The 22,038-nt window shown below is 42.2% G+C and overlaps 1 protein-coding gene across 7 annotated transcripts in view; it reads right to left on the bottom strand.

Moving 5' to 3' along the window:
• Positions 1 to 22,038, bottom strand: part of SYNE2 (spectrin repeat containing nuclear envelope protein 2) — a 268,235-nt gene that overhangs the window by 78,208 nt on the left and 167,989 nt on the right. For all 7 annotated transcript variants that reach the window (XM_030558566.1, XM_030558561.1, XM_030558559.1 and 4 more), the window contains 12 exons: positions 18,490 to 18,602; positions 15,824 to 15,959; positions 14,533 to 14,664; positions 13,854 to 14,006; positions 13,386 to 13,595; positions 7,352 to 7,453; positions 6,084 to 6,203; positions 5,690 to 5,890; positions 4,370 to 4,543; positions 3,694 to 3,825; positions 1,647 to 1,843; positions 689 to 821 (listed from right to left, as the gene is read on the bottom strand). In XM_030558566.1, the coding sequence (XP_030414426.1) occupies positions 689 to 821; positions 1,647 to 1,843; positions 3,694 to 3,825; positions 4,370 to 4,543; positions 5,690 to 5,890; positions 6,084 to 6,203; positions 7,352 to 7,453; positions 13,386 to 13,595; positions 13,854 to 14,006; positions 14,533 to 14,664; positions 15,824 to 15,959; positions 18,490 to 18,602 (1,803 nt within the window). The remainder of the gene's footprint in view (positions 1 to 688; positions 822 to 1,646; positions 1,844 to 3,693; positions 3,826 to 4,369; positions 4,544 to 5,689; positions 5,891 to 6,083; positions 6,204 to 7,351; positions 7,454 to 13,385; positions 13,596 to 13,853; positions 14,007 to 14,532; positions 14,665 to 15,823; positions 15,960 to 18,489; positions 18,603 to 22,038) is intronic.

Raw genomic sequence — 22,038 nt, 5'->3', positions numbered from 1 at the left:
GAGATTTAACAAAACATATATTTTAAAATACACAGACACGGTCTCAATCACAGGAGGGACTGACTGGATGGGTTGCAATTCTGGTTGCACTGAAACCTGGTAAAACTCATCTCATCTGATGGAAACTTGAAACCTGCTGAGGCTCAGTAAACCCCAGAGAAAGTTTGAGCCACACAGGCGTCAGCCAAGACCTTTCTTCTCTATCTTTCTGCAGGACCTTTTAACCCTAATATGCTGCCACTTACAACCCCTTTCACCCAACAGGACCCCTATATTTGGTGCTTTATTCTCAGGTTGGAACTCCAATATCTTGAAAGACCCTCTCCTTTCCTGGCCATTTTTGGGGGGTTGAGGGGAATAAACTGCTGGTCCCCTCTCACCTATCAGGATCTTCAGGATGCCCAGATCTCCTTGTCCCGTGTCTTTGAGGTGCTGGTTGGTTCATATCCACCCATCCAAAGAAATATCTTCAGCAGAGTTAAAGACCCCCAATTTCTCTCACCCACATTTAACAGCAGCAGCAGGACTGTGACATGCTGCCTCCCAGAGGAACCCTGGAGGCAGTGCAGTGCTGCCCCACTTCATACTCAGGGCTGTGCCTTGCTGGCAGATTCTGGTCATATTGCAATGTCATTTGGGTGGGGATTATTATCTGGCATCTAAACACTGCAGATTTTTTTTGACTTACAAACAAGTTGTCTATATTGTTTCTGACAGTATGTAGGTCCTGTGACACATTGAGAGACTGCTCCTTCCAAAAATTCATTCTCTGCTGAGCAGATTCCAACCATTTGTTTAACTTGTCTGAGTCTCTATTGTAGCTATAGAAACAAAACAAAGAAGGTTAACGGACTAGAAATGACTCGATCCCTTAGTAGAGTCTATAACACATTTCTTTTTTCCTCTCAGAATTGTCCTTCTATCCACCTTAAGATGTATGCTGCTACGCCTTACAAGTTTATACAGGATAGGATTCCCACCCTCCACTTCAGATAGCATCTCTGTAGTAGCACAGAACTGATATGACAACTCTGTTCTGCTGAAAGCATGCATATGTTGATTGAAGAAATAATCATCATATTTATGGCCTGTGAGAGACAGCCTCAGAGCTTCTGAGCCTCAAAAGACTCTTTTCCTGTATTGACCACACAATTGCATATGGATCTCAGGGGGCCTGTTGAAGGCTCGGATCATCTGTGAAGAGGCAATGGCTCAGACACCAGCCCCTGGTCTTTGACAGCACAGCTCCAGTGGGTACCCTCCATGTGCAGATCAAGGGAGAGCAAAGTGGGCGTTAGTTAACAATTTTGATGTGCGAGTCAGAAGAGAATCCAGCTCACTCTCCCCTAGAGATGTTGGCCTTGCAGTGCCAACAGGAGTGAAGACATTTTTGTCATAAAGGAGGCAAATATGACTGACAACACACAGGAAGAAGATCTATTCAGTAGGAAGATGAATTTTTTTATTTAAATAGTCACTTTTTTTTTTTTACCATAATTGGACTTTTGTTTTCCACAAACAGATGCACAAATTCTGTAGTTTAATTACATTGATCTCATGATTCAGGAAATATGGATGCTGAAAATTTTGTGAGAAACCCCAAATAGCAGTGGCTAACTCTAATTGCCCCTTGAGTAAAAACTTACCTGACCAAGAGTTTGAGTAATGTTTGAAGTCTGTGCAGCTCATGGCCAACTTTTTTGGTTAAGGACAACCACAGTTCTTCTAGTTTCCCAATTTGGTTTACTAATTCAGGACAGCTCACAACAGTCATCAATTTCTTCCCTTCTTTCACCATCTGGTAAAGTCTGGCATGTTTTTCATCAATGTTTCTTTTGGTTTGCTGGCAAAGTATAAATAGTTTGCACAACAACAGCGTATTTTAAAAGAGAAATATGGCTATTAAAACATGCACTTTATTCTCACAACTGGCATTTACTTTATTTTCTGTTATGAACAGTGGCAAGAATAATGGAGACACAAGTTATTTTTCAAATTACCTTGTGATGTAGCTTGACATGTCATGAAATAGCACGACATGGCTCCACCACATGAAACAGAATTATTGTGGCCCATTTGAGGCATCTCGTAATACAAATTCAAATGATAATCTATGACAACTGTGTTCATCACAGTTAGTTAAGGATTTTGATAAAGCCATTCCTTTTCAGTGCCAAATAATCTCATATCCATTTGTTTACTTTGGATTATGGACTTCTATAAAAGGCACTACACAAATATGCACAGTCAGAAAACATTCCTTGGGTTGGTAAAAGGATTTATTTGCAATTAAATAGTCATGCACAGAATCAAGCCGTAGTGGAAAAAAAACCAAAACAGAATGCAGGCAAACAGGGTAGAAGTTTATAAATTTGACTCACTATGGACATAAGGGTATGGGAGCTCCAATACTGCTAATACAACATGCTCCCTAAGGAGTGCAAAAGCCACATGCTGGCACAAAAAACAATTAACTGCCGCCACTGTTTTAGGTGGAATAATATGCAAATCCATAACGATTGTGTTTTTTCTACATGCTGTGTTCTACCCAAAATCATTCCTTCTCCTAACAGAAATAAGTCCAAGAAACAAACATGCCTCTTCAGTTAAGGTAGGTTAGTCTTCTATACTTTCAGCCTCAGCCCTCAGAAGACAATGGAAAGACTCCTCAGGAATAGGGATCAGCCCTAAGCACATATCACTCAGTCTAAGCCCACGTCCAGACTACTCCGCCATATCGGCGGATTAAAATCGATTGCTCGGGGATCGATATATCGCATCTAGTCTAGACGCGATATATTGATCCCCGAGCGCGCTTACATTGATTCCGGAACTCCATCAACCCGAACGGAGTTCCGGAATCGACACAGAGAGCCGCGGACATCGATCCCGCGCCGTCTGGACGGGTGAGTAATTCGATCTTAGATATTCGATTTCAGCTACGTTATTCACGTAGCTGAAGTTGCGTATCTAAGATCGATTTTCCTCCCCTAGTCTGGACGAGGCCTCAGGAGCATCAGCAGACAATCATATTAACAGGATACATTATGTGTTTTAAACTCATTTATATTAACTCAAGAACTGTATCGTCCTAAGTGAGGGTGCAGTTCTGCCTTCAGATACACTGCACTTCTCTGATGTTTGGAACAAATTTTCAATGTCTATCTGCCTTTCTCCAGAGAATGAACTTTATTTTCCTTGGAAAAGAGGATAATTCAAGGTGATTTAACTGTACTTCCCAGAATTTTGGAAGAGGTCGATAGAATTGATGGACTTCTCACTACAAAGAGCAGCTCAAATATTTGGAAACAGTGGCCTGATTCTCATCTCACATGGGTGAGAGTTGAATAAGGCTCATAATCTCTGTGTATCACTGGAGTATATATTTGAATGCCAGCTTTTAGAGCAGCTGCAGGGACTCTCTCTTCGTAAATGAACTAATTGAAATGTGGCTACAAATACCCCTCTCCCCAGTGCTTTTAAAAGGTATAAAAAGCTTTGTTTTCATATGGAAATGTACATTTGGGCACAGACTATAGTTGCTACCTTGGCTAAGAGGGAGATGGGAAGGACCTTGTTTGGAGGACATTAAGCATGTGCTAAGCAGGTATTTCTAAAACAGTATTTTTGCCATATACAGTGTACCATGATCCTACCAAAAAAAAGTGATTAAACAGAAATAAATAAAAATACCTGGAGAAGTGTAATCCTCTCCATTAATCTTTCTTCAGTCTCTTCTACCAAATTCACAGAAGGCACTGCAGAAGCAAGTGCCTCTAATTCTTTGTTGAAAGGTACAGAGTACTCATCAAATTCTGTCCATTCCTAAAACAAAACCCATATGTTAATGTAGTGTACCTCTTATTCTATGCTTGTGCTAAACATTGAAAATGCTGATGCTTTAACACTTACATATTGTTCTTAGTTCAACCAACAAAACAGAATGTCAAAACAAGAGTATGTAGAGACAACATATATTAAAGAGTAGCTTCTATATCATCTGAAAACTGAGGATTTCAGTTAACACACAAATGATTTCTCACTCAACATTTTTTTTTAACTTGGGTTTTTAAATTTTTTTTTCATTTTAATGTACTATTGGTATTTCTGTGCCACACAGGTCTTTAGTCTCAGTCTGGGTGTTCAGGAAGTACCACAGGCATGTTACAGGAATTCCCATTCATGTTGGAGGGAGGGAAGGCATGTAAATTCCACATTTGAGGAGAAAGAGATGAATTACTAACACTCAGAGCGTGAACAGTTGGTCACTGCCCTCAAACAGACATGGCTAGTAGACAGCTGCTGGCCAGAGTATCTCTAGCATAGAAAGGGTTCTATTTTCCATACCAGGTTTATTCTAATCCATTACCTTTAATAAACTCTCTATGCGTATGCCATATTGGGAAGCCTTTTGTTCCAGCAATCTGACATCTTCCACCAGCTCAGTCCAGAATTTCTCTTTCTTTTGTAATGTAGCAGGAGCCATCTTCTTGGAATACGATTGCATGACATGCACATGAGCGATGAGCTTGTGAAAAAAGCCCTGAAAAACCAACACTTTTACATGTTTCAAGCCTATTTTTCTGTTTTATAGCAAGTGCTCCATCGAAATCACATTCTTTGTATTACTTGAGGACATCTGTTGTGATTTTAATCATAAATAATAATGACCCTTTGCATTCATTATATACTGCTTCATCCAAGGACTTCAAACACACCTGTGAACCAGGTAAATAATATTCATTATACTATAGTGATGTTAGCTGAAGTAAGGGATGGATTGGGGCAGGACCTTATATGGGATTGCAGGGCTGGGGAGCTCAATTAGTTTGTCACAAGTGCAGTTCCTGCATCCAATGAAACAGCAAATGCTCCTTCTCCATGATCCCAGGAGCTCAGCACCCAAATGGGGCAGGGAGGAGCACACAGGAAGGAGACAAAGAAGATCCAGAGAGGGCTGGTCACATTGGCACACAGTCAGAGCTCCCTCCATACCATCACCTGCTCATCCCCGTGGCTAAAAGCCATGGTCTACCCCAGGCACTTGCCCAAGGTCACATAGAAAGTTAACAACCGGGAGTAGAACGCAGGAGCCCCTATGCCCATATCCCTGCTCACTCCACTAGGCTGCACACTCTTCCTTAATTAACTTTACCACAGATTTACAAAATATTGGATATATAATAAAACATCTTCCTGATACTATGATACATTCCGAGGTAGCTCAAACCAGGGATAAATGGATCAGCAAACCCAGACCCCGATCCAAAGAGGTCCCCAAAATTGTGCGTTTCCATCCAGGAATGACCACACTTGCCAGCTGGGGCAGAACATGTATTTTGTGTATCTTGTCTTGCTTCCTCTCTGCCCTAACCATCCCGTCCCCTCCCCCCTCATGTCCCATTCCCCGGAGGTGACCAAACAACAAAACCCTTTGCAACAAACCAATCAGCAGAGTGGGGGAAAAAAGAAAAAGCCCAGCAGCATGAAAACAGCCTCTTTACTTACTGTTTTTGAAAACATCCTATCTATCTCAAAATATTTACTGCGTTTACTTCAAGTACCTCAGACTCTCTCTTATGCTAGGAGAAATAGCTATAACTACTCAGCAATGATATTTGAGAAAAGTCAGTCACAGAAAGTCATACTCTACAATGATTCAAGCCGTGCTGTGTTGCATGTGCTGTACCTTGTGATTTTGCAGGTGAGACTGTAAGGTAGCTCTACTTTTGGCGAGCTGCTTTGGGTCCTGAGCAAGCTTCTCTCGTCCAATGTCTACCAATTCTGCCAGCCCACGAATCAAGCCTTCGTATTGGCTCTCGCTGATAAAAGGAGAGTTTAGTTCCGCATACTTGGCTCTCAGAACCCCCCAGATGTCATTCATAACATCCTAGGAATTAAACAAAATTCAATGCGCTTATTTCTTGCAAGATATAAACCAGCCTAGAGACCTGCATGCACCATTTCTAGAGTATCGTATAGTGCCAGGATGCCAGATGGCCCTAAATCTTTCACTGCTAAAGTGTCTCGTTTTGAAGAGTCAAATCTTGCAGGATAGAATGTTGATTGTTCTGTATTCTTACCTCTAATTTATCAACTTCATGGATCAGAGCAACAGGTAACTGAAATCTCTCCCCATGATCTCTCAGTTTTGCTATTTGGGCCTCATAGTTGTGTAGCTCCAACACATATGTATCAGTTTTCTGAATAAAAGATATAATAAGAATTAAGTGCAGTTTTGTTCCTTCAGGTTTTACACTATTATCATCAGTATTATGATAGCAGTTAAAGATCGGGACTTAATTGTGCTAGGCACTTACAAACACTCAGTGAAAGAGTCCTTATCTCAAAAGCTTACAATCTAAATATACAAGACCTACAGGGGAAACAGAAGGAAAGTGACTTGCCCCAGGTCATACAGTCAGCCAGTAGCAGAGCCAGGAAAATAATCCAGATCTCCCAGTTCAGTGTCCTATGAACTGGGCCATGCACAGTTATTTTTACTAAATCAGTAGTAGTCACAATAAAAACACACCATCACTTCTGAGGGTGCAGAATTTTGTTTTCCAGTTAACACTACAGATCTGGTGCAGGGAGTTCTCTGAAATAAGGGAAGTTTTAGATTTGCATGATTTTCAGATTTAGCGGGGCAGGTGTCGGGACATCTCTGAGGGGTAGGTGGCTGTTGTACGGTCTGGAAAGGGCATGCAATCTGCCCTCAGCTGAACTATCTTGTCATCTTGTCTGTCCTTCCCTAGAGTCTTTTAAGCCCTTAACTAGGAAAGGGTAGGTTAACTGATTCGTGTACCATACTACGAATGCTATGGTGTTTATTGCATTTGTTAACATCCGTTTACTAGGTATTCCTTATGTGAATACTTAAACTGAAATAAATATTAGCGTCCCCTCTCTCATAAGGGGAAGCTCAAGGGACTTTCTAATTAAGGGTGTTACATACAAAGAGCTGTATTTTGTGCTTGTGTGTATTTTGTGTATTTTGTCTTGCTTCCTCTCTGCCCTAACCTGTCTGGTTGGGGTGACTTACACCCCAAAGGAATCAAAGAGTGAGTGAGCCCTGTGTTTCAGCTAGTGCCGGGACTGCAATCCAGCCCAGTTGTTGCATGGGGGCATAGTGTGTGTGCGTATGGGGAGTGGTTCACTGGGCCTTCTCCCCCACATTTGCACACCTGACAGCATGAGCCAGCCCTTAGAAAATATGAAATTATTTATCACATTATTTTTTTCTCATATTATTTCTCAAATTATTTCTCACAAAACCTCAGACACAAACCAGGCAATATTGTCCAGTGCTAGATAATTTTGCCTTAACTTAGTATTTTGAGTTAATTACCTGAAGCTGTTCAGCAACATTATGCCCACGTATTGCATTCAAGGTTTGTTGCAGAGTAGATTTTTTCTCAATTAACTGATCATACAACAGCCTGATTTCATTCTGTGAAGAGATAATAGCAGGAGCAAACTCAGAAGTGTATTCAATAATAAATGGCAGTGATAAATCTCACAGTGAAAAGACACTTAAAAGGTGATTCAGCATGGCACTTTGATCACTCGTTTTTTACATGCTCTGGGCTCAATCCTGGAATCACTGGGTGAAATTCTACAGTCTGTATTCATCACAGAAACATGGGGCTGGAAAGGATTTTCTAAACCTTTTATCATTTGTGTTGCTCTGGACTCTCTCCAGGCTGTCCACATCTTTCTTGAAATGTGGTACCCAGAACTAGACTTGGTACTGCAGCTGAGGCCTCACCACTGCCAAGTAAAGCAAGACAATTACCTCCCATATCTTACATATGACACTCCTGTTAATATACCCTGAAATGATTTTTGTCTTTTTTTTAACCGCATCACATTGCTGACGCATATTCAATTTGTGATCCACTAAAACCCCCAGATCCTTTTCTGCAGTACTACTGCTTGAACAGCTATTCTCCATTTTGTATTAACGTTTAGATTTTTCCTCTCTCAATGAAGTACTTTGCACTTGTCTTTATTCAATTTATCTTGTTGATTTTAGACTAAATTCTACAATTTCTCAAGGTCCTTTTGAATTCTAACCCTGTCATCCAAAGTGCTTGTAACCCTTCCCAGCTCGGGATCATCTGCACATTAAATAAGCATGCGCTTCACTCCATTATCCAAATCATTAATGAAAATATTGAATAGTACCAGACCCAGGGCAGACCTTCATGGGACCCCACTAGATATAGCCTGTCAGTTTGACAGAGAATAATTGATAATTACTGTTTGAGTACAGTCTTTCAACCAGTTTTGCTCTCACCTTACAGTAATTTCATCTAGACCACAATTCCCTAGTTTGCTTATGAGAATGTCCTTTGGGACTGTGTCAAAAGCCTTTCTAAAATCAAGATACATCATGTCTACTGCTTCCCCCAATCCACAGCCCTGTCAGAGGAGGGAATTAAGTTGGTTTGGCGTGATTTGTTCTTCACAAATCCATGATGGGTATCACTAGATCCTTACAAATTGACTGTTTAATAATTTGTTCCAGTATCTTTTCATGTATCAAAGTTAGGCTGTTTGGTCTTTAATTCCCCAAGTCTTCTTAGTTCCCCGTTTTAAAGATAGATCCTGTTTGCCCTTCTTCAGTCCTCATCCATCCTCCACGAGTATGGACCTAAGATCCCCTGTATGCCAACTGGCAAAGGGCACACCCAATACACTGTTAACAGAACATATAGCCATATATATGTTCTCTAAGGTTTCATATAAAAATAGGTGACTCGCTGGTCATTAATAATATTGAATGATTTATGTCCACTTAGTGTGTAAAGAATTATGTATGTATGCTGGAAATATGTTATTAAACTATGTTCAGACCATGCAATTTGAGTAGAGAGGATAAACAAGTTTGTTGTAGCCAAAGGAATGTTGTTTCTTCTTCGAGTGCTTGCTCATATCGATTCCAGTTAGGTGTGCGCGCGCCGCGTGCACGTTCATTGGAAGATTTTTACCCTAGCAACACTCGGTGGGTCGGCTGGGTCGCCCCCTAGAGTGGCGCCGCCATGGTGCCGGATATATACCCCTGCCGACCCAATGGCCTTCCGTTCCTTCTTACCGCCTGTGTCAGTCGTTGGAACAGTGGAGCTCAGCTTAGCTGATCTCCACTTCCCTAGCTACTCGTAGTTCTCTCGTTATTCTTGTGTATATAGCTGAAATTTCTATAGTTGCAGTTAATTCTTATTCGTTTCTATAACATTATTAGTGTATATAGTTAAGAGGGGTTCAGGGATTAGCCCCTTCCCCGCACCCGGTGCCAGGGCCCATGCCCGGTTCACCAGGTTTCAAACCGTGCTCAGCCTGTCACAGATCCTTCCTGTCTCATGAGTGGTCGATTCTGTTTTCCGGAAGTGGGACTTTCCGGTATAGACCTCTTCGCTTCCTGCGAGAACAGGAAATGCCAGATGTTCTGATCCTTCCAAGGCCTCGCCCCGGGCTCGATCTCGGACGCTTCCCTGACGCCATGGAAGAGCCAACTGCTTTATGCCTTTCCACCGTTCCTGCTGGTTCACAGGGTCCTGATAAAGCTCCGCAGGGACAGAGCTCGCTTGATCATGATCGCTCCAGCGTGGCTCAGGCAGCACTGGTACACCATGCTGCTCGACCTGTTGATAGCCAATTCAATCACCCTGCCTCTTCGCCCAGACCTCATAACTCAGGACCACGGCAGACTTCACCACCCAGACCTGCAGCCCCTTCACCTCACAGCATGGCTGCTACATGGTTAAGCCAGTCAGAGTTACATTGCTCTGCATCAGTACAAGTGCTCCTCAGTAGCAGGAAACCTTCCACTCGGTCAACGCATCTGGCCAAGTGGAAGCGTTTCTCATGCTGCTGTGAAATGCATAACGTTACTCCCACCGAGGTCTCGATCCCCACCATCCTGAACTACCTCTGGTTTCTCAAACAACAGGGCCTAGCGGTATCATCATTGAGGGTGCACTTGGCGGCCATCTCTACCTTCCACCCAGGGGAGTGGCCGCTCCGTGTTCTCACACCCTATGGTTTCTAGGTTCCTCAAGGGCTTGGACCACCTATACCCCCAAGTACACTGTCCCGCCCCAACCTGGGACCTCAACCTGGTTCTAACCAGACTTATGTCTGCCCCTTTCGAGCTGTTAGCAACCTGCTCGCTACTATACCTGTCCTGGAAGACAGCTTTCCTCATAGCCATTACGAGTCTCAGAGCTTAGGGCTCTCATGGTGGACTCACCGAATACTGTGTTTCACAAGGACAAGGTGCAGTTGCGACCACACCCTGCTTTCCTCCCTAAAGTGGTATCGGCCTTTCATATCAACCAGGATATCTTCCTTCCGGTCTTCTTCCCGAAGCCACACTCGTCACGACGGGAACAACAACTGCACTCCCTAGACGTCCGTAGAGCGCTCGCATTTTATATCGAGCGGACAAAACTCTTTCGTAAAACGCCCCAACTCTTCATCACGGTGGCAGACCGAATGAAGGGCCTATCTTCTCCTCCCCGAGGATCTCATCTTGGGTGACGGCGTACATCCGTACTTGTTATGACTTGGCTCATGTCCCCTTGAGCCACCTCACCGCACATTCTACCAGGGCTCAGGCTTCATCTGCTGCCTTCCTGGCTCATGTACCCATCCAGGAGATATGTCTTGCAGCTACCTGGTCCTCCATCCACACCTTTGCCTCATATTACGCTCTGGTTCCACAGTCCAGAGATGTGGCAGCCTTTGGCTCAGCAGTTCTGCATTCTGCAACATCTCACTCCGACCCCACCGCCTAGATAAGGCTTGGGAATCACCTATTGGAATCGATATGAGCAAGCACTCGAAGAAGAAAAGACGGTTACTCACCTTTCTAACTGCTCTTCTTCGAGATGTGTTGCTCATATCCATTCCAAGCGTGCCCTCCTTCCCCTCTGTCGGAGTAGCCGGCAAGAAGGAACTGAAGGGCTGCTGGGTTGGCAGGAGTATATATCCGGCGCCATGGCGGCGCCACTCTAGGGGGCGACCCAGCCGACCCATCGATTGTTGCTAGGGTAAAAATCTTCCTACAAATGTGCACGCGGCGCACGCACACCTAATTGGAATGGATATGAGCAACACATCTCAAAGAACAACAGTTACAAAGGTGAGTAACTGTCTTTTCACCAGCTTGCCTTTATCTCCAATGTAAATTGAGCAAAGTGAGGCCAGATACAATGGAAGTACATTTACATCTAAGGGAAACAAAGTAATTAAGCCAATCAGAAAAGCAAATTGACCAGAGGATGAGGAAGACAGCATGGCATCTACACCCTAGCAGGGTCTGGGTTTACTTTGCAAAAATACATTTCAGAGGTTTACTGGACTATAAAAAGTGGAGAGAATCCCTTAGTTATCCATGAAAGGGAACAGCACCCTCTGATGTGGAAGTTGGATCCTCTGGCCTGGAGTGCTGGAAATGCTGGTACGTAACCTGATGTAAGTGAGAAAACTTATTAGGCAAAGAGTGCAACTTCCTAAAATTAAGTTTTAGTCAATAAGAAGCATGTTCTGCTTTGTTTGTAACTATTTCTGTCTGTTTTTCTCTTTTTTGTTCTTTGTTAATAAACTTCTTTTTAGTTTTACTATAAACCATCTCAGTGTCATTATATTGAAGTACAGAGTGAGTTCTCAGCTAACCTAACAGGCTAGTGCATTCACTGTCTCTTTGCAGGCAGAGAACTTAATAATTTCTGTAAGCGTCAAATGAAAGGGACTGGTCACTCCAGATAGATGTCTCTGGGGTACCTGGGAACTAGGGTTCACTGATCGCTACCTGCAAGGCAAGGCTAAGACTGGCAGAGTCTTGAGGAGTTTGCTGGTGAACTGGACAAATTCGTGTGGGAGGGAGCTGACACACAGTCTTTTTAATGAAGACTGAACCAAAATAGACATTAAACATCACATCTTTCTTGGTGTTATCCATTATAAGCTCTCCTTCCTCACTAAGTAGAAGACCTACACTTTCCTTTATCTTTCTCTTGCTCCTAATGTACTTATAGAACCTCTTCTTATAGCCTTTTATGTCCCTTGCTATGTGTAACTCATTTTGTGCTGCAGTCTCTCTCATTGCATCCCCACATGTTCACACTATTCTTTTGTACTCCTCCTTAGCAATTTGTCCATGTCTTCACTTGTTGTAGGATTCCTTTTTGATTTTCAGGTCATTAAAGAGCTCTTGATGAAGAGGTCAGATCAGAGGCTCATAATGGTTCCTCTTGGCCTTAAAATCTATGAAATACATAAGGAGGTACAAAATCTCCTGCTCTGAAGAAAATGAGCCCTGTATGGCAGCCTTGTTGAGATGAATGGTAAGTCTGCCTGAGCATGGACTGCAGGATTGGTGCCCTTTATATTCTGATACAAGATCAAATATTCTCCATAGCAATAGAAATTTAGCACTGAAGTATCTACATTATACTCAAACAGTGGGGGTTCAGGAGCTTTGTTTGAGCATAGTAAGCCAAATCCCGAGGTCCTTCCTTTGCTTTTGTTCACTTCAAAAGGAGTCTGCCTGAGAAAGGACAGATGTGGCCCATATATTTCATAACAAAAATCACAATATTTTTCCTAAGGAAACACAGTCTTTTGGTGTTAACATTCTGTAGGATCTTGGATATTGCCCAGACTAATTGTTTTCGTTTCCTTGTCTTGGGTACTTTCAGAACATTTCACATCACCCTTTCCCCTCTTTCACAGAAGAATAAAGACTGTAATATTATGACACCCAGTACTGTGGCACATGCTAAGTATAGCAAAAAAAAAAAAAACAAAACAAAAAACCACCCCAACAAAATACAGTGAGCATTATGAGCTAAACCTGTTCCCAGTGTGTAGTCCACAGTGCCTGGTGCCAGTGTAGACTGAGCTGTGGAAGGCTAGGGGAGAAGGAATCCTCCCCATAAGCCAACCTGCAGTGGCTAATGCTGCTTTCAGGACTGTAATAACTCCCACTGCTCCTGCACCCTCATCTGGCAGAAGCAAGCCTCCAGCCCCCTCCTATATGCATAGCCTACAGCACGTTAGTGTGCAACAAGCGTCTCTGCAGAGGAGTGACAACCCCCTGCATAGGGTCCCAGGTTGCTTCCCTCCTCGTTCGGCACACATACGTCTATTGTGATCATAGCCCAATGCAACTATCACTGTGGGGAGCAGGGACATGACAGGATTTACTCCTAGATATATCTGAAACCAGCAATAAGCTAGGAAAAGCTTTCTCTGGGTTGTTTTTTCTTTTTTTTTTAATGTCCATTGTATACTCTTCATTTATAATCCAAAATGCATTAACACTAACACGTCTAATAGATGCTGTGAAACAAGACATGCATTCAGCAGTACAGTACCTGATAATTACTACTCTGATCCAGACCAGCTTTCATTGATTTGCTTCTAGAAGCAGCAGCAGTTTGAGTTAGTTCCAGCCGGGCTTGCAAGTTGTTAAAGCACTCAAAGAACACATCAGCGCTCCCATCGGCACAGGTAATAGACTTTAAAAGATCGTCCTTTTTATCTCTGATATCTGTGTGAAGTTTTTGCAGCTCTAGAGACAGAGTCTAAAGGATTGAAAAGTAGAGAAGGCTAGTGAAAATGGTCCTTATTAGAGACGATTCAACTTTTAAAAACACCAGCAGGACTCAGGTTGCTACTTATACTCAAATAAAATGGGCCTGACTCGTCTTCTCCGTGTAAATCCACCAACTTCACGGATTTACTCCTGATTTACACTAGTGTAAGTGAGAGAGGAGACCTATCTATTTCGCTGTTAACAGAAACCCACTGATGCTCATCCATCTATGTTTTGGTGCGCTTACCTCATACAGTCCCTGCTGCACAGCAGCCTCTTCATTGGAGAGCACGCATGTGTTTAACATCTCTTCCATGTTGGACAAACATCGACTGATTGCCAAAAGCAGCTCAAAGAGCTTTTTGTCCAAATTTAAGGAAGCTTCCCCAGCCCCATTCTCCTGGATGAAGACAAATTATAGCATTTTTCATAGCTTCCGACCAAGTCAGAGATGATACTGAGCAAGAAGATTGACTAAAGAAATGTGTATAAAACTGTGAAATATTCAGCCAACTCAAGCTATTAGCAATAAAAAGAGTTAGTAAAATACTGAATGGCTTGATTTGGAAACAGTTCTCACGCCAACCTTCTATTTTGTACCCATGCAATATTGCAGACCTAACTGAAGTCATATACATGACCGATTATCTAGTGTTGCAATTTTGATGTGCAAATGACATCACTTGTGCCAGCAAATGTTTGCATCCAGGCAATAGCTAATGTTGAGGTTGAAAAATGAGAAGGTGCTTCTCTAAATCCAGACTTGATTCTACAGTGCATTAAGAACCTTACCAAAGCCCACCTCTATAATACACTCAGTTTGGGGGAAATGGTTACTGACTAGCTGTGCTTCATAGTGCCAAAGCTATGTCTAGCTTTCTAGAAGTCCTTGTCATTTTGGAAATTATAGAGCATGTGATTTGTACCTGTGTCTGCACAACATTTGCTTCTTGGCTTAGATCTCCAAGCTGCATGGTGTAGGTTCTCAGTTCCTTGACAGTTGGGATTCCAATACCACATACAGCACCTCTGGGCAGAATATTCTGTTTTGTTGTAATCTAACGTTTGGAAAAGCAAATTACAGATAGATTAATGGTTCATATAAAAATGGAATCATACTGCTACATAATATTATTTTTAAAAAAAAAAATTGAAATAACACCATCTGGATCCTATGGGTCACATTTTCACTAACAGCAGGAAGTTCACCTGCAAAAAGGTTTTCACACCTGCTGCATAAACAAAAACCTATTTATGTGCATTCAAAGAGGCCACTTGGGCCTTTGGCTGAAAATGTAGCCCTATGAGTTTCAGTCTTTTGAAATGACAGGCTGCAGTTCTCAGTAAGGCAACCCCTCTGTTTACTTCTGTTTGAGTTCTACCTGAGTGAGGACTGCATGATCCAGTCCTTCACCACTCATGACCCTCCTTGAGTAACTGATATTGTCCCATGTAATGGAATCATTTCCTAGAACACAAAATCTCAGCTTGTTTGTAGTTACTAATTTTTTTTAATATCAACGAACAAAACTGACAACAGTACAAATTATTCATGTTCCCACACAGTAAAAACCTGCAAGGTCATACTAATAATCTTCAATCCCTGCAGCTCAAACTTTGCGTTGACATACACCATATACATCCTCATAGAGGATAACTGAGTCCCGCAATGGTGAATGTCAGGACAGAATTTGTCTCTGCGATCAATGTTTGCATCTGCAAGAACTGGGCTTTAATCTCTCTCCAATCATTTAATTAAGGCTAGAAGTTGGGCACCTAACTCCCTTAGGCTCCTTTGAAAATCCCAGCTGAAATAAAAAAGACAGCATCAGGCCTAACCATTTAATACAAGAATTCTTCTAGAGGCCTTCATGCTACTTATTACGTTCACCACTGCAGTGATACCATCTAACAGAAACTTAAAGAAAAGTACTAATGACTACTCATAACGGCTTTCAAGGATGATAGAGAGAAATAGTAATACTAAAAATGCTGTGTAACGATACCACTGACTACTATAAATCGCGATTTCAACTGGACAGCTATTACACGGTTTTCAATTATTTAATGACATTAAGAGAGAGAATATGATGATATAGAAAGCAAAATGTACTCATTTATGCCTTTGCCGTATCTGAGGAAGGAGCATATATTAGCTGTAACTTTTTCATTTTCAAAGGTAATAATGATTTTGCATTGGAAGGAACATAAACAAACCTGAGGGTCAGCAAGCTGACACAGAGGAGACTTCATCATAGAAGACAGCTCCTGTTGTAAATATTGCCACTTATCACCAGTTTGGTCCTTTAAAAATGGACCAGCAAACTCACTCCTTGGGATAGATATGTCACTGCTGTGTTTGGGCAACATGATCATAAGAACAAGGAAAGATTAGCATATCATTAGATTGTTACAACTGTGTGTACAGAATTATCTCCCTTAGCCTACTCTCCTGTCCCCTATACCCACAGTGAAACCAACAGAACGTGATTTTAGCCTCACCCTTAATCAAATTTTTTTTGCCACTCCCTTTCCTCTCACTTTTGGTTTGCTTGTTATCCACTTAGGCTACAATCCTACGAAGATTTACATACATTCTTAACTTCATGCATTGTGAACAGTTCCATTGCCTACAATGACATTGAATTCAGTGAGATGACTCCAGCATGAAACTTTAAGCTTCTACTCATATGCTTGCACGACACGGGCCTTAAACTGTCAGCTTATTGGGGGTAGGGTCCACATCTCCACATGCCTGTATAGTACTTATCACACAGTTGGCACAACAGAATTAATAACTAATAAGAATAATCTTCCTTCAAGCTTTCCCTTTCATTCAGTACTAGCTTACCACCAAATGTTGTGTTAAAAAGGTGAAATAAAAAGATAGTGTTTTTTTTAAACATTACTATTATGATAGAGAAAAGCCTTCAGTGAATATTTATATTCCATGGCTGTCAGGTGATATATTATTTTTAATTACCATCAGCATAATAATATAGGCAGCACCACAGACATTTAAAAGCATGGGCATGATGTAGCATACAGTATTGGGGCAGAATGCAATGCAGCACAGCAGAAGGCTAAAGTTATTTCTGCGCTTACAGTGGCATGTACAGGACAGGCACTACATGTGTAGCTACAAGCTGCAGTGAAAGGCTCCAGCAGCGGGGAGGGCTCTGGCAGGAGCCTTTCCCCTCTGCCTGACCTTTTGCCTGCTGCCAGGCTTTCACTGCAGCTGGGAAAGGCTCGAGCAGGGGAGGCAGCAGGACGCTACACTGCTAAAAATAACAGGGTAGACATGAAAGGCACTGCTTGGGTGGGCAGAGAGCTGTGTAGGGTAGATACCTAGAGGACAGGCATGTAGAGCACTCTATTCTATTCACTCCAGCCATGCCTCACTCTGTGCTTCTGTTTATACCCATGCTAGCTGTGTGTGCAGTGCCTGTACTGTACACACTGCCTAAATGTAGATGTATCTTAAGGCAACAGGATACATAACTATAGGTGACAACTGCATACATTACAAAACTTTGGCACGTATCTGGAATTAATTCATTTAAAGTATCAATAACATGCCTGTAGGGCAAGTTTCTTCCAGCTCTCCTCAGTTAGAAGTTGGCTTATGCCCTGACATATGAGGGATTATATCACTTCCCAAACTCCCTTTTTAAAGATCCTTACTATGCAAACTCTGGATGACTTCATTATCCATATAAATGTCCAGTCCTTTTTTGAATATTTCTGAGCTCCTGGCCTCAGTGATAACCACAAGCTAATTGTACACTGGGGGGGACAGGGATAGCTCTGTGGTTTGAGCACTGGCCTACTCAACCCAGGATTGTGAGCTCAATCCTTGAGGGGGCCACTTAGGGATCTGGGGCAAAATCAGTACTTGGTCCTGCTAGAGAAGGCCTAGAGTCCCTTCCAGTTCTATGAGATAGGTATATCACAGATTATAAAAAAAGGGTGAAATTCACCTCCCAGCAGTGAACCCACAGAAATATATGCTCTACTTACATACCAATTTTGGGGGAGGGATAGCTCAGTGGTTTGAGCATTAGCCTGCTAAACCCAGGGTTGTGAGTTCAGTCCTTGAGGGGGTCACCTAGGGATCTGGGGCAAAATCAGTACTTGGTCCTGCTAGTGAAGGCAGGGGGCTGGACTTGATGATCTTTCAGGGTCCCTTCCAGTTCTATGAGATAGGTATATATCCATATATTTGGGGGAGGGATAGCTCAATGGTTTGAGCCTTCACCTGCTAAACTCAGGGTTGTGAACTCAATGCTTAAGAAGGCCATTTAGGGAACTGGGGTAAAAATCTGTCTGGGGATTGGTCCTGTTTTGAGCAGGTGGGTTGGACTAGAACCTCCTGAGGTCCCTTTCAACCCTGATATTCTATGAACCCTAAAACTTTTAACCTTCTACTAGTTTTAAATTTGCTGCTTTTTACTATCACTGAATGTCCCCTTGTTTTTGTATTGTGAAATACGGAGAATAGAGGTGCCTGATCTACCTCTGTATATAAGTTTTTGTGGTTATGCCTACCATAGCTTATGACACAATAATAATTATTATTATTTATATTACCATAGCATATAGGAGGCCTAGTCATGTACCAGGACCCTATTGTGGTAGGCACTGTACAAACACACTTGAGTTGTGTACCAGTTTCAGGGGATACTACAGTGTGAATTGGATCTCTACTAAACTGCACAGCTTTTGGCAGATTTTCTCCTTCCATGATTTTTTGTTTTGGTTTTGGTTTTTTTTGGCAACACACCCCTCTGTGAAAACCTTCTGTGTACAGCAATCCTGCAGACAGTATGGTGTTTTGGAAGCCATATAATGCATGCTCAGTGACTAATTTTTCTTTTTTGTACCTTGACTCTAATTTCTGAGTAGTGCTGTCATCAATGCATGGCTGCATTTTTTCTACATAAAATTCGATGAAGTCGACAAGATTATTTTGCTCAGTTGGTTTTAATGGCAGGTCCTGGAAATAAGGAACAACATGAATGATAAAGTAAAGAGTGTAAACCATGTTCTTCTCAAAGGATGGTCTTGGTTGCTCACTTAACAAAAATAAATAAAAAAAATTACAGCTACCAAAACAAAAAGCAACTGATTATATACATGTGAACTACATATAACTTTACCAAATACATAACTTTTCTTAGATGATATAACATTATGAATTGTTCTTAACCAATGTTGAGATCTAAAAGCTCATAATAAAATCATAGAAACATAGGGCAGGAAGACATCTCAAAAGGTCTTCTAGTTCAGCCCCCCATGCTAAAATGGGATTAAGTATATCTAGGCCATCCCCCACAGGTGTTTGTTGAACCTGTTCTTAAAAACCTTCAATAATGGGATTCCACAACCTCTCCAGTTGCCTTAATTGATGGGTATCACAGCAGGGCAGGAGAACAGGAATGCAGAGGCAAGATTAGAAAGGCAAAGGCACAAAATGAACTCAAACTAGCTATGGGAATAAAGGGAAACAAGAAGACTTTTTATCAATACATTAGAAGCAAGAGGAAGACCAAGGACAGGGTAGGCCCACTGCTCAGTAAGGAGGGGGAAACAGTAACGGGAGACTTGGAAATGGCAGAGATGCTTAATGACTTCTTTGTTTCGGTCTTCACTGAGAAGTCTGAAGGAATGTCTAATATAGTGAATGCTTACAGGAAGAGAGTAGGTTTAGAAGAGAAAATAAGGAAAGAGCAAGTAAAAAATCACTTAGAAAAGTTAGATGCCTGCAAGTCACCAGGGCCTGATGAAATGCATCCTAGAATACTCAAGGAGTTAATAGAAGAGGTATCTGAGCCTCTAGCTATTATCTTTGGGAAATCATGGGAGACGGGGGAGATTCCAGAAGACTGGAAGGGGGCAAATATAGTGCCCATCTATAAAAAGGGAAATAAAAACAACCCAGGAAACTACAGACCAGTTAGTTTAACTTCTGTGCCAGGGAAGATAATGGAGCAGGTAATTAAAGAAATCATCTGCAAACACTTGGAAGGTGGTAAGGTGATAGGGAATAGCCAGCATGGATTTGTAAAGAACAAATCGTGTCAAACTAATCTGATAGCGTTCTTTGATAGGATAACAAGCCTTGTGGATAAGGGAGAAGCGGTGGATGTGATATACCTAGACTTTAGTAAGGCATTTGATACGGTCTCGCATGATATTCTTATAGATAAGCTAGGAAAGTACAATTTAGATGGGGCTACTATAAGGTGGGTGCATAACTGGCTGGATAACCGTACTCAGAGAGTAGTTGTTAATGGCTCCCAATCCTGCTGGAAAGGTATAACAAGTAGGGTTCCGCAGGGGTCTGTTTTGGGGCCGGTTCTGTTCAATATCTTCATCAACGATTCAGATGTTGGCATAGAAAGTACGCTTATTAAGTTTGCGGACGATACCAAACTGGGAGGGATTGCAACTGCTTTGGAGGACAGGGTCAAAATTCAAAATGATCTGGACAAATTGGAGAAAGGGTCTGAGGTAAACAGGATGAAGTTCAATAAAGATAAATGCAAAGTGCTCCACTTAGGAAGGAACAATCAGTTTCACACATACAGAATGGGAAGAGACTGTCTAGGAAGGAGTATGGCAGAAAGAGATCTAGGGGTCATAGTGGACCACAAGCTTAATATGAGTCAACAGTGTGATACTGTTGCAAAAAAAGCAAACATGATTCTGGGATGCCTTAACAGGTGTGTTGTAAATAAGACACGAGAAGTCATTCTTCCGCAGGCCTCAGCTGGAGTATTGTGTCCAGTTCTGGGCACCGCATTTCAAGAAAGATGTGGAGAAATTGGAGAGGGTCCAGAGAAGAGCAACAAGAATGATTAAAGGTCTTGAAAACATGACCTATGAAGGAAGGCTGAAGGAATTGGGTTTGTTTAGTTTGGAAAAGAGAAGACTGAGAAGGGACATGATAGCAGTTTTCAGGTATCTAAAAGGGTGTCATCAGGAGGAGGGAGAAAACTTGTTCACCTTAGCCTCCAATGATAGAACAAGAAGCAATGGGCTTAAACTGCAGCAAGGGAGATTTAGGTTGGACATTAGGAAAAAGTTCCTAACTGTCAGGGTAGTTAAACACTGGAATAGATTGCCTAGGGTAGTTGTGGAATCTCCATCTCTGAAGATATTTAAGAGTAGGTTAGATAAATGTCTATTAGGGATGGTCTAGACAATATTTGGTCCTGCCATGAGGGCAGGGGACTGGACTCGATGACCTCTCGAGGTCCCTTCCAGTCCTGGAGTCTATGAGTCTATAACAGAGCACACTGTGAAATAATGGACCATATCTTTCCATTCTTATTCTGGGAAAATTCCCATTGACTTCAATGAGATTTTTGCTTGAGTATGAATCACTAGGTTTAACCATGTGTCTTTAATTAGAAGAGGGAGTTGAATTAGAAATTCAGCAACTCCAGTCTCCAGTGATTCAGTCTGGATTGCTTCTTTGAGTAATCTTCAAAGAGAGAAGGCACAAAAAAGGAAAAGCTGATTTTCAAACAGGAGAATCTACAGTGTTACTTACAGAACAGAGGACATGACCTCATATTTTTAATCTGCTAACAGTAACTTTAAAAGCCACCGTGGGCTAGACTGTGGGTAAAATTTTCAAAAGCACCTCAATAACACTGAAGCCTCAAGTCCCATTTTCAAAAGTGACTTAGGTATTTAGCACCAGATTTTCAAAGATATTTAAGTGCTTAAAGTGCAGAAAGGCGCCTAGCGGGATTTTCAGAAGTTCCTGATTAGGTTTATCACACGTTAAGGTGCTTTAGAAAATCTCACTACATGCCTATATGCATCTTTAGACACCTAAATAACTTTGAAAATCTGGCCCTTAGGAACCCAAGTCCCACTCACATTCAATTAGAGTTAGGCTCCTAAGTGCCCAAGACACTGTTGACAATTTTTTCTTATGCCTCTAGGCACAGCCATGATCAAGCTGTGCAGTGTAAGCTGCCCTGCTCCAGGACTACTCTTGGGAGGTACTGCACCTCAGACACACCCCTCAAGGCTTTGTCCACACACAAAAGCTGCACTGGTTCAGTTAAATCAGGGTTGCTTTGTGTGATGACTCTTTTACATCAATTTAGGCCTGTTAAATAACATTCAGTGTTCCCCCTACCCCCTAGCTCCAGGGGGTAGTAGCTTGCTGCTAGCATTTACCAGGAGCAAACTACATCACCTCCCCATCTCAAGATCAGCTGCAGTGGTCAAGGTGTTGGAGGTGGAGCCAAGACTCTGCTCTGCCTCTGCTCCTCACTCCCCTACTCCAGGCAGTGCTTGCCTACTCCCATGTGCCCAGACCTAGGGCAGGGTAACCCCCACAGAAATGCAGGGAGAGCTCTCCCTCCCTGTGGAGGTGCATAATCCAAGCCACGGTCTAACCCTCAGAGTCA

This window comes from Gopherus evgoodei, chromosome 4 (genome assembly GCF_007399415.2).
Source record: "Gopherus evgoodei ecotype Sinaloan lineage chromosome 4, rGopEvg1_v1.p, whole genome shotgun sequence".
In the NCBI taxonomy this organism is placed as follows: domain Eukaryota; kingdom Metazoa; phylum Chordata; order Testudines; family Testudinidae; genus Gopherus; species Gopherus evgoodei.
The sequence above is the reverse complement of the archived record's forward strand: the minus strand, read 5'-3'. Positions and strand labels throughout refer to the sequence as shown.